Source organism: Crocuta crocuta, unplaced genomic scaffold (assembly GCF_008692635.1).
Source record: "Crocuta crocuta isolate KB4526 unplaced genomic scaffold, BGI_CrCroc_1.0 scaffold130, whole genome shotgun sequence".
Taxonomy (NCBI): domain Eukaryota; kingdom Metazoa; phylum Chordata; class Mammalia; order Carnivora; family Hyaenidae; genus Crocuta; species Crocuta crocuta.
Window position 1 is genome coordinate 14,421,327 of NW_027527920.1, and position 13,314 is coordinate 14,434,640.

The 13,314-nt window shown below is 37.1% G+C and overlaps 1 protein-coding gene across 5 annotated transcripts in view; it reads right to left on the minus strand.

Moving 5' to 3' along the window:
• Window positions 1–7,442: 7,442 nt before the first annotated feature.
• RNF111 (ring finger protein 111) overlaps window positions 7,443–13,314 on the minus strand; it is a 91,774-nt gene continuing 85,902 nt past the window's right edge. For 3 of the 5 annotated variants that reach the window (XM_077747888.1, XM_077747873.1, XM_077747879.1), the window contains exons 12-14: window positions 12,680–12,775; window positions 11,004–11,131; window positions 7,443–9,085 (exon numbers count right to left, since the gene is read on the minus strand). In XM_077747888.1, coding sequence (XP_077604014.1) covers window positions 8,968–9,085; window positions 11,004–11,131; window positions 12,680–12,775 — 342 coding nt within the window. In that variant the 3' untranslated portion in view covers window positions 7,443–8,967. The remainder of the gene's footprint in view (window positions 9,086–11,003; window positions 11,132–12,679; window positions 12,776–13,314) is intronic. The other 2 variants (XM_077747897.1, XM_077747885.1) reach the window with 1 other exon arrangement.

The following is a 13,314-nucleotide window of genomic DNA, read 5'->3' on the forward strand; positions in this document are numbered from 1 at the left end:
AAGGAAAATGACTTGATTAGAGCTTTGCTTTAGAAAGCTGACCTGTTGCAGATTGGAAAGTTAAAGGTGTCCCTGGTGAGAGGTAACAAAATTTGACTTGGATGAGTGTGAAAAATGAAAAATGTAAACAGGTATGAGAGGCAATTTTGGAGAAACAACAGAACCTTGGCAAATAATTGAATGTGGGTGACAGAAAAGAACTGTAAATAACACTAAAGTTTTCAGTGATTGTGTTAAAATTTTCTCAGAAGTTATCCAAACCAAGTAATAAAGAAAAAAAAATAACTTCTATTGCTAATTTCCTTGGGAGGGGGAAGCATCCCTCTTGGCATTTTTCATGTTAACCAATAGGTCAACATTATCTATCCCACGAAGGTAACTAGGTAATCTATTACTGGTTGAACAGGGTGCATTCACATGCCCCAGTCTTGGGCCTATGAACTTGCTCAGAAGCAAGAAGACCCAGAGAGGGGAAACAAACAACTTTCTAGTGGCTCCACGGGCCTCCATTCAAAATGATTCTTTAAAACCTGGACCTCAAGCTTGTGACCTACCCAAGTTTTTTGTTGTTGTTGTTTTTAAGTAAGCTTAATGCTTTCTATAAGCAAGGCACTGTGGCTACTACTTAGAAGGGGAAGAAAAGTATAAAAACTGGGTCCCTGCCCTCATGGTGTTGGCAATATAGAGCTAAGGTACAAGAAAGGATAACAATAGAATTTACTCATCCTTAGAGAGTAAAAAGGTACAAGTTCTGTTGAGGATAATAAACCATTGACTCAAGAGATGTACAATTATGCTGTTCAATTATTCACGAATTTCCTATTCTCTATTATGACAGACAAATATTGTGAGGAACTCTAATTTCTGAACCAGAGTCTATCAGCTTTGGAAGAACACTGAGGAGCTGCAGAGTGTAGAGAGTGTCCCGGTTGGATTATCAAGCGACTTTTCAGTAACAGCCCCATTACTGGACTAACCAGTCCCTGTGGGGGGTGCAGGCCTACTCAGATGTGAGAGCCGATCTCAGTTTCACATAGATGACAGAAGGAAGACTGTGTCTCATTTCCCTTCACTCTGGAATCCTCTTCCAATTCATTCTTATCAGTGAACTTTTTTGTAAGTAATCTCTACACCCAACGTGAGGCTCAAACTCATGACCCCGAGAGCAAGAGTTGCATGTTCCACCCACTGAGCCAGCCAGGTGCCCCTCCAATTCATTCTTATTCCTTCTATTTGCACAACTGTGCTTTAGGTAACCTGTGCTCCCTTACAAAATACCACCATTCCAAGACCTAACACATGAGCATGAGTTGAATTCAGATAATTGTATACTTTTTAATGCTCAGACCACATCTGGAGTAATTATTTATAGGTATCATACTTTGAAAAACGTTAATAAACAAGAAGTATCGAGAAAATGGTGACAAGAATAGCTAAGATGCTTACAATCCAGGTTAAACAAAGTCAAGGGTACCAAGTATATTTCACTTGGGGAAGACCTATAAAAAAAATCAAGATAGCTGTCTTATAAAATCTGAAGATCTAGTATATACAGAAACCAGATCTTTGCATTGCTCTAGAATATAGGCTAGGCCTCTGTGACTGAACTTACAGGAAAAACTATCCCCTACCAAAAAAAAAAAAAAAAAAGTAACTGCTTATAAAAGGAGTGTGCATCTTAAATAAGTATATATAGGTAGAGGCATGATCACTGCATTAGTTAGGGGTCTCCGCAGAGGAGGAAGGGAGGGGAGGAGAGGGAAAGGGAGGAGGAAGGCCGGTAGATTACATGGTACTGGTTCATATGACTAGATAGATAGATATGGTACTGGGTCACACAATTAAGAAAGCTGCCAAGTCCTACAATCTCCAGTGTGCAAGCTAGAGACCCAGGAAAGCCATTAGTGTAGTTCCAAATCCAAAGGCTGGTAGATGAGAGACCCAGGAAAAGCCCATGTCTCAGTTTGAGTCTAAAGGTAAGAGAAAAATAGGCAAGAGAAATTGTGCCTTACTCATGGGGTGCTGAGAGAGGCATGAGAGGCAAGGTTTTTTGTTTTTTGGGTTTTTTTCATTTTTTTTCATTTTCATTTTTTCATTTTCATTTTGTTTTTTTTTTTTTCATTTTTGTTTCATCTTTTCATTTTTTTCATTTTCAGGCCTTCAACTTATTGGATAGGGCCCGGCCACAGTAGGAAAGGCAATCTGCTTTACACAATCTACAAGATACTCAAATGTCAATGTCATCTAGAAACACCCCCAGAGATACACCCAGAATGATGTTTGACCAAATATCTGGGCACTCCATGGTGCAGTCAAGTTGACATATAAAATTAACCATCGCAGCAATCATCTAACAAGAATACTGCAGAAAGAATTTCCAAATTACAGAAATACCTTGCTCTCTCCCTCCCATACATTTCTTTTATTCAAACATCAGTATAGAGAAGTTAAAGTTCTCCCACTACCGATTCTCCTGATGACTATGCTTGAGAACACAGGTCATTTTGCACACATGGCTTTTCCATCTGCTAAAATTTGGTTTAGAAGGGAAAGAACTAAATGTGCTTAGGAAGTTTGTAGTAGTAATTCTATAATCATGCAATAGGGCTTGTTTTACCTAACCGTAGTAGGTTAAAGATGGCTATAATTTGCTGCTACTTCTATTAACAGGCGTAGCTATCTTCCGTCCCCTTGAATCTGTACTAGCTTCAGGATGGCTCATTTGCATGGCCATTGATAGGGGAAGGAGAGGGCTCTTGGTTAATACCCAGTAAAGAACCAAAGTCTCCAATCAGCAGCCACATGAGTGGGCTTAGAAACACATCATCCGGGTCGCCTGGGTGGCTCAGTCAGTTAAGCGTCCGACTTCAGCTCAGGTCATGATCTCATGGTTCATGGGTTCAAGCCCTGGGTCGGGCTCTGTGCTGACAGCTCAGGACCTGGAGCCTGTCTTCGAATTCTGTGTCTCCCTCTCTCTCTGACCCTCCCCTGCTCATGCTGTCTCTCTCTCTCTCAGGGGAAAAAAAAAAAATTAAAGAAAAAAGAAACACATCATCCAGACGAAAGAGGCTTCAGATGAGTGCAGTCCCAGCTATCATTTTGATTGTAACCTCAGGAGACACCTCGAGCCAGAAGTACCAAACTAAGCTGCTTCCAAATTCTGGACCCACGGAAACTAAGATGTTTGATGTTTAAGCCTCTAAGCTAAAATAACTATTTTGCAGCAACACAGAATACAAAACTTTGGGGAGTGTGTGGCTAATAGTGAAGTGCTCAGAAGTCAGGTACACCATAGAACTTAATCTCTGAGCAAACACTATTAAAAGACAGCCATTCCTCCTTATTTTGTTTTTTTAAAGTTTATTTATTTTGAGAGAGACAGAGCGAGGACGAGTGGGGGAAGGGCAGAGAGAGAGAGAGAATCCCAAGCAGGCTCCTTGCAGTCAGTGCACAGAGCCCGACATGGGGCTTGAACCCATGACACTGTGAGATCATGACCTGAGCCAAAATCAACAGTCAGATGCTTGACCAATTGAGCCACTCAGGCATCCCTCATTTCTTTTTAAAGGCAGGTCAGGATGCAGGATGAGACTTACCATATCTCTTCCAATTCCCTTGTCTAACACTCCTCTTCATAGGCTCTTGAAAATCTGAAGAATAGATTCCCTAGGATAACAAGTTTGGAGCACCCCATATCATGAAAAAATTTCCACATATGTAAGAGAGGAAGGGCAAGCCTTTGGGTCATCCTTGAACTGCCAGATTGGAAACCTCAGTGTCTTGAGTTACGCTAACAGCTACACAGGCAGTTGAAAAGATAAAATTCTTTCTTTATGGAGCACCATGTATCAAATAATAAACTGTAGAATTCTACTTTTCAAAGCTTTTACCCTGCCCACATATATATTTGAATATTACCACCTAAAGCAAAACTTATTTAGCAGTTTGTACTCAAGATTCAGCAGAGCCCACAATGAAAATCAGTATTTAGTGAATCCATTTCATCCTCTGTAGTGATGATAAATAAGAGATATGCAGTTTGTTGGGGCTAATCAAAAGCATCTACTGGAAACCCGTACCTTCCACATGCTCTCTCAGTGATAGCTATTAGCCTAAAAATAAGCCTCTAGGAAGCTAATACGATATAGGCAATTCAGTGGTATGTGCTTAATTAACATTTAATAGGTACCAGGTTGCTGCATAACACAATTTGGTGAGGAGAAAAATTAGGGGAGAATGAGAAATTCTCCATAAAATTTTCCTTTAGATCAGAGAGGGAATATGGTTTGATATCATTTGCCAATTCTGATCCCCTGGCAATGGCTGCCTAAAATAAAGCACTGAATGGTACTGATGGGCAACTATGTCCTTGTGTGACTGCAAGAGAATGGAAGAAGGCCAATGTGCCAGGAATCCTCTATCCCTTGAGTAGAAGAAAAATTGCAACCCATCAAAGAATGTCTAAAGAGGATTGTTCTTTCTTATCTAGTAATTAGCTTCTTGGACTCTATAAGAGAAAGATTAGAGAGAACACTGATCTATGGTCCAGCACCATGCTATGCTACCATTTGTTATCAAGGTCAAGGGTAGTTGTTTTGCATGGAAAGGGCCTAAGTGTCCATAAACTGATGAATGGATCAAGAAGATGTGGTTTATCTATACCATGGAATACTACATGGCAATGAGAAAGAATGAAATCTGGCCATGGGTAGCAACATGGATGGAACTTAAGGGTGTTATGCTGAGTGAAATAAGTCAGGCAGAGAAGGACAGATACCAGATGTTTGCATGCAGAGGTGGATTAGGAGGAACTTAATGGAGGACCATGGGGGAGGAGAAGGGGAAAAATAGTTGGGGAGAGGGAGGGAGGCAAACCATGAGAGACTCCAGAATGGTGAGAACAAACTGAGGGCTGATGGGGACGGGAGAGAGGGGAAGGGGGTGATGGGCATGGAGGAGGGCACTTGTTGGGATGAGCACTGGGTGTTATATGGAAACCAACTTGACAGTAAACTATTTAAGAAAAAAAAAGAAATCCATTAAGTAAAAAAAAAAAGGGTAGTTGTTTTGGGTGGTAAAGGTGGAATGCAGTGAGCATTGGGAGAACTTATATTCTTAATATAAGTATACTACATGCAAAGCTCTTTGCACTTATCTCATTTAATTCTAATTAACAACCTAGTCTTATAGATGAGAAACATGAGGTTCAGAAAGCCTAGGTTGTTCAAAGCTGCACAATTCAAAGCCCTTGTCCGTCTGACATCAAAGCTTATATACTTTTCACAACTCCAAAAATCATTTATGTGTCCTGTGAATTTGTATAGAATACTTAGGACAGAGAGGAGATTGTGCTCAGTAAGCCCAACCACAAAATTGGCAACATTTATTTTTCTTAGAGACAAATAGTTGTTTTGGGAATATAGTTGGCCTTTGTATGTCATATGTATTATATACTATATTACAACAAAGTAAGCAAGAGAAAAGAAAATGTTAAGAATATCATAGGGGCGCCTAAGTCGCCCAGGTGCCCCTAAGTATCCGACTTTGGCCCAGGTCATGGTCTCATGGTTTGTGAGTTAAAGCCCCACGATGGGCTCTGTGTGCTGACAGCTCAGAGCCTGGAGCCCGGAGCCTGCTTTGGATTCTGTGTCTCCTTCTCTCTCTGCCCCTCCCCCACTCACACTATGTATCTTTCTCTCTCTCTCTCAAAATAAATAAAGGTTTAAAAAAATTAAAAGAATATCAAAAAGATGCCTGGATGGCTTAATTGGTTAAGTGTCCAACTTTGGATTTTGGCTTGGGTCATGATCTCCTGGTTCGGGAGATCAAGCCCCGCGACGGGCTCCGTGCTAACAGCCTGGAACCTGCTTGGGATTCTCTCTCTTTCTCTGCCCCTCCCCAACTAGTGAGCACACTATCTTTCTCAAAATAACTTAAAAAAAAAAAAAAAAGAGTATCATAAAGATAATAATAAAATAAAGAACACAAGGAAGAGAAAATACATCTATTATGCTGTACTTACTGAAAACATCCATGTGTAAGTCAGTGGGCCTGTGCCGTTCAAACCCATGGTGTTCAAGGGCCAACTGTCATTCTTAACTCAAGAAAATTACTGAAAATGATTGAATCTATAACTGAGAGAAGATAGTTCAACCTTGATATATCTAATATTGTGACATATGAAGTCTTTTTTTTTTTTAAGATTTTTAAAAGTAATCTCTACACCTAATGAGGGGCTCAGGCTCACCACCCTGAGATGAAGGGTCACATGCTCTACCAACTGAACCAGCCAGGTGCCCCATGAAGTCTTGAATAAGTAAAAAATTCATTGTGTTTCCAGAGGAGTTGGGAGGTAAGTTAGAAATCAGGATGTAGTTTCTATAGAATTAAGCTATTCTCATTTATGAAAAATAGTGAAAATTTCAGAGCCCAGATTTCAATTTTAGTGTTAACAAATGTTAGTTTTCTGTATGTCAAACTGTTACAGATGAAGTGTTTTAGCAGCTAAAATAAAGTCACCAGAATAAGAAAAATGTTTCAAATATCAGTTTATCACTTGCATATTAACAACAATAAAAATAAGAATTTTCTGACAAAAGAATTTTAGTTCTAAAGTATTTGGACAGCTATCACTGAAGTTTTCATTTTGACATAAGATGCAGCAGGATATGGAAGACACCAAAACAAAGCACAAAAGTTATATTAAAAATTATTTCCTCCTTACTTGGCTCATTACTAATCACATTTTCTGTAACTAATTACAGTAGCTTACTAAGCTCCTGCATTAACAACCCAGGTTTATGCCATAAATACCTGTATTAAATAAACTTTTAAAGTAATAATGCTCTATCCACATTAAAAAAAAAATTCAGTAGCAATTATAAAACAGGTCAACAGGTAGTCGTGCATCTAAATCTGATGTAATATTAAAAAATAGAGAAATCTATCTGTTCGTCTTGTGTTTTAGGGAACATCAAGAGGACTCAATTGTACAGAATCCTCCCCATCTAGAGATCTTCCTCCCTTGGCAGTGACCCTGGGTTTTCCAGTGCAAAGTCCTACACTCATCGCAGGCTACTCGAAGACAGGCTACTTGCTCTCTTCCCCAGTAAGGTGGCAGGCATAGGCCACTGTCACTCTTTCTGTCTCCTTCCTCTACCCTTCTACAACTGCAGCCTAATCATCAAAAGTACTCTTTTTTAAAAAATGTTATTTTCTATCCAAATTTCTTAACCATAGTCCATCCTCCACCTCTACACATAACCATGTTTCCGCATGTTGATACTGACAATTACTACAATGTAACATTACTAATACAAAAAAGGCAAATAGCCATAAATGAATACAAAAAGTATGCAAATGTCAACTTGAGTGAGATCACTATTTTGAACTCCAAGATGTTTAATATAAACTGTTTTATAAAACTAATTATGAAACACAAAGACAATAGAAATATAAGTTATTTATTAATCAATCCACTTACAAAGCAGGTGGCTTAATGCAAGCTTATTGACATCTTCACATATGATCCATGGGAACATGTCTTCCACATACAGACAGTGACATTACTGACTGATGCATTTGCAATCTGGGGCATATTAAGCATATTTAGACAAATAAAATTAGGCTATCCTGTATATGAAAGTATCTTGATAATATGCATCCTGAAGTGGATTAAAACTTTCTCCAAAGGAGAAATGTTAGTACGTTAACTTAACTTTATATTCTATATTATGCAGTAAATCTTAACTATAGAAATTAAAAATTTTAAATCAGTGATCGACTCTTGGTAATGTATGAAGTGGGCGTCTAAAACCAGAGCAACAGTAGGTTTGTGCCTCACAGTATCTGCAGATTTACTGTTTTCAAGTTTAAAGAGAAATAAAACAAGAGACATGTAGATTCAGCTGACTTTATTTATCTTTAAACTAATAAAATCCCTTAAAAGTGATCCTGGGACCTTTAGAAATTCTATGAATGCATAGATACCTGCCAATGACTGCAATTCTAACTCCTGACTGAATGTGTTTATTACAAAATCAATGTTAAGCAGATATCATTACTGTAACGTGCTTAGCAGAAGACTGAACAAAATTCTACATGTCTTCTTCAATTTCCCTAAAATTCTGTTAAATCTGCAAGTATGTACAATCCAGCTAATTGAAGTTAATATTTAGTGTTCATCAGAGCTGTTTCACAGCAGCAAAAAACTGAATTAGGGAAATAAAGTTCTAAACGATGTAGGAAAAAGATAAATACAATCAGAACAGCAGTCTATATGTATGATATCGATATTCAACTCTATCTGCGTTGTGCTGAAAGGAAAACGATACACCAAGAACATGTCTATTGATCACTCTGGTGATGTGAATACCACCTGCATCTGATTGAATATGGTTTGTATTCTGTTCCCAGTATTAAGGATGGTATTTAACTCAGAACTCCATATTGTAAATATACAGCAGCCATTTTGTCCTAATTAAGGAATGTCTTAATACACAATATTATCATTTTCTAGAGGATCTTTATACATTAAACTAAAGCACATGATTGATTAAATTAAAGGTTAGTAATGGATAAAAAAAATTCATAATTCTCAAGACCTGATACTATGTAAAAAACAAAAAGACCACAAAATTCTACTTACTAAAGCAGCTAATCTTGCCTGCAAGTTTAGGGTCACAAGCCCATAATATGTGCAAAGAAATGCAATACAAAGAACCATGCAAAAATACAGTAAAATGATACAGGAAAAATGTCAAATCTAGAAAAAAAAAGCTTTTATAAATACATCATACTCAACTGTATACATAAACTGTAGGTCTAGCATTAGTTGTACCATATAGCAGAGCCACACTCTAAGTTCAAGGCTTCCAAATCTGCGCAGGTAAGTCACGCCATCTTTGGTTGACTGCAGTACCAGGAGGATGGGAATGAGAGGGAGGGCAAGAGTTCTGAGACATGGTGTCAACTTTCACTTGGCAGCTGGGCCTCAATGTCCACTCTGCATATGGGGCACTTCTTATTGGTGATCAACCACTGGTCAACACACACTTGGTGGAAAAGGTGCATACAGGGAAGGCGTCTATTACAGGCAAACGAAACAAAAAGCAGAAATTACGAAAGTGAATTTCATGACAACTACATGTAGTGTTTATTTTTAAATAAATGATAACATAGTAATTCATGAGTGTTTTGTAGTTAGCAGGCATCCTTCCCTTTTGTAAAAAACAAACACACAACACATACACAACCTCTCTAATGAGTTATACCTATATTAAAATTAACACTTTGGGCAACATAATGTATGAATGACCACAATAATTAACGGTCACAGCTATGAAACCAAAGTATATAAAATCTTTAGAATTTTAAGAACAACAATTACTCTGGCAATTATTCTGATACGGTTTCTATACATGAGCTGCCAACACAGAGGCTGGCAGTAAGTTCCCTGTTACATAATACTGCAAATATATTTTTAATCTCAAATCACTGTATTTATACAGCACTTTAAAAAACGTATTTCATTTACTTCTCTCTCCAAAACATTAGAGTTCATATTGTAAATATAGCATGTCATACTAATCAAGAAATGTCTTAATACNATAATACTGCAAATATATTTTTAATCTCAAATCACTCAAATCACAGCACTTTAAAAAACGTATTTCATTTACTTCTCTCTCCAAAACATTAGAGTTCATATTGTAAATATAGCATGTCATACTAATCAAGAAATGTCTTAATACGCAAATATTGTTTTCTATCTAGAGGATCTTTATACCTTAAACTTGAGTACCTTACTGAGTAAAGACTAATAATAGTGTTTTCATGGGATAATTATTAAATCCACCTAATACTATCCTACTCCTTTAAAGGTAGGTTAATCTGTTTTGTAATATATTTGCATTATCAAACCATGTTGTATATTTTGAAATTAATACATTATATGTCAGTTATATCTCAATAAAAAAATTAGTGGAAAAAATAAAAATTGGTTAAGAAGTTAAATGTACTACACTAAGTTATCAATTAGAATCTGACAAAGCTTCCAGGCAATACAGGATAATATTAAATCTAAGTGAACAGTGAGAGAAAAGTTACTGACTTAACAGAGTCCATTTGTACTTCCATCCACTGTTAAAAGAGTTATCATACATTTTCAGACTTCCTAATATTTTATAAAATTAGTAGCTAAAAAGAAGCGTTCCAATTACTGCTTGAACAGGATTGTCGATGCTGTAAAAACAACTACCTTCCACCATTTATAAACCTTCATCGGAAATCCAGTGGTCTAAAATATCCTCATATGTGGTAAGGCACCAACTGTTCATAATATTTTTTTGTCTCCACCGCCAATTGAAGAAGTATGATAAAGTTATTCTTATTAATTAGGGCAACAATATTATCATACAGTGCTGTTATGTATGTTTCAGAACTTGTTTCATATGGCATTATGTTACATTAGAAAAATCAAAATAGGAACAATTACTCAAGAGATTATAAAAAGGAAATACCTAAAATTAGCAGTAGGTTAGCACAGTAACATTTCTAAATTGTGCAGCTGCAAGAAGAGAATATTCCTATAAGCTGAGGGGAAATTTTAGGACAAAACTGATTTATAAAAGATGCCGTAAGACAAACTGCATGGAGCTAATGGGGACTGCCCTCTTTAAGCTTCGGGGAATACAGTAATATAACTGCCATAGCCTCCAAAGCCTCCAAATTTTCCTTTCTGCAAGGTTTACAGAAGACAATTTGACCACAAAATGGCCCCGGCAAATCTTGTTGTGCTGTGTATTTCCCACTGCCACCCCTTTGTTGGTGATATGGAAACCCTGGTCTTTCTATTCTTCCACTCACTGGAAGGGAATTCTACACATCAGATAGGGGTAATGGCGTCTGCCAGCAGCAATCTTTATTTGGTTTCTCGCCTACTTTCAAATCAAATCTCTCGTACAGTTCTGACAACAGATTTTAGATAATTAATGTCTAGTTACCTCACATCTTCACCTTCCTCTAAAATAGACAAACAGATAGTACATTTTTCCTCTGTGTCTTCCTCAGTCCCTTCTTCCCCATCTTGTTTGCAGTGCAGTTTCCTCTGTGAGAACCAATCAGTTGTTACCTTATTAGTAGAGATGACATTATTGAACAACTGAGTAAAGTCTGTGTTTATTTGAAAAACAAAAACAAAACAAAACCATACATTCACACCCACAACTTATTTCCCAGGTACAGCCGTCACGAATTAATGGAGGAATTAAGTGGCTATCACCACCTGTTCTTTTAAGACCTTTAAACAGCATCAAAAGCAAAAGCAAATGTAACAGAAATTCATTAGTTTGAATTCATTAGTTTCTTTCTTTTTTTAAATGAGTATCTATTTTTTTTAATGTTTTTTATTTATTTCTGAGAGAGAGAGAGAGAGAGCGTGAGCAAAGGAGGGTCAGAGAGAGAGGGAGACACAGAACGTGAAGCAGGCTCCAGGCTCTGACCTAGCTGTCAGCACAGAGCCCGGCGCGGGGCTTGAACCCACGAACCGTGAGATCATGACCTGAGCCGAAGTTGGACGCTTAACCAACTGAGCCACCCAGGCGCCCCTGAATTCATTAGTTTCTAAAATTTTTAACCCACAATTAGGAGGATATATAAGATGAGCTCTATTTTTGTCCCATCATGAATACAGTTAAATAAATTTTATCTTACTAATGAATGGTTCAAATAATATCCAAATAAATTAATGCTAATTAGTCGTTAGCTTACATAGTTGAAAGGACTTAAATTTAATGGTAACACGTCACTAATACTCTTGGAAAACAGACAAAAAATACAAAGGCAGCAATTTTCATACTTTATTATTCTCTGTATATCATAGGACATTGTTGTTTGTTGAAAGAAACTTACAATGTCTGCTCCTTAACTTCTAGATAGACTACTACACATAGGAGTTGAGGGTAGAATATAAAAAATGTAGATTAAATGTCCACATAAGTCACAAGCTAAATAATGGTACTGTCATATGATGAAGTTTTGTGTAAGCTCTTAAAAAAGAATATGGGTGACCTGTGAGTGCTGAAAGAGGAGGAAAAGAAAATGTGCAAAACTGTGTGCATACCATCCACTTTGTGTTATTTTTGAAAGAGAAAGAAAAACACACATACATATGCACATGATTGCAAATGCATAAAAATATCTGGAACATTACCTAAGAAATCCTTAACTTTGATTTTTCTTCTGGGAAGGAAGACTGGGGACAGCAGGGTAAGAACTTCAAGTATATATTTTAGGCTTTCAGTTAAAAAAATGTTTTTTAATGTTTATTTAGTTTTGAGAGAGAGAAAGAGAGAGGAAGAGAGAACACGAGTCGGGGAGGGGAGAGGGAGAGGGAGACACAGAATCCAAAACAGGCTCCAGGCTCTGAGCTGTCTGCACAGAGCGCAATGCAGGGCTCAAACTCATGAACTGCAAGATCATGACCTCAAGCTGAAGTCAGAAACTTAACCAACTGAACCACCCAGGCACCCCAGGCTTTCAATTTTTTAAAAAAACTGTATATGTTGTTTGGGTAATAAATAATATGGTTGCTAGATTTCACAATCTCAAAAAGGGTCCATAATATTAAATCTTATGCATTTCAATAAAAATATAGACACTTCACAGAATAAATTCTTACCTTTTTATATTTATGTGGATATGTACATCTTTCAATTGTCCCCTGGGATGCACCACGATTCACATTTCCTAATCTTTCTTCCAAATGTATCAGTTCCTGAAGGTAAAGGATAATTAGTATTAAAAGCCAGGATGATTATTTCTTGAACAGCACTTTTACCATTGTAAGAGCAATTAAGTCCCATATTTATAAACCTGCAATATAAATACAGTGTTCAAAAAATCATATATGGTAAGGCAAATCGTTAATTCTTCTCTCAGCCAGCTGAAGTGGTTTGGCAAAGTCATCTTTACGGATTAGAGCAAAATATTACTACATGGCACTGTTTGAGTCAGTAGGTATGAATGCCACAAGAAGATGAAATCATTGTAAATACAGAAACAAATCAAACAATAGTTCCCTGACTCCAACTTCCAAACTAACATGAAGAACAAAACTTCAAATCATATTCAAATAATTTGTTCTTCCTGAAAATTCAAACAAGACAGTTAGCTATAAACCAAATTAGTTGGGTTTTTTTTTTCCCTCCAGTGATGCTTCTCTAAAAATGAGCTTAGTCAAAAGCAGTAAGATTCCCCTACCCGCAATTTAATGGTATAAAGTTCTTCATCTGATATTTATACTGATTTGATTAA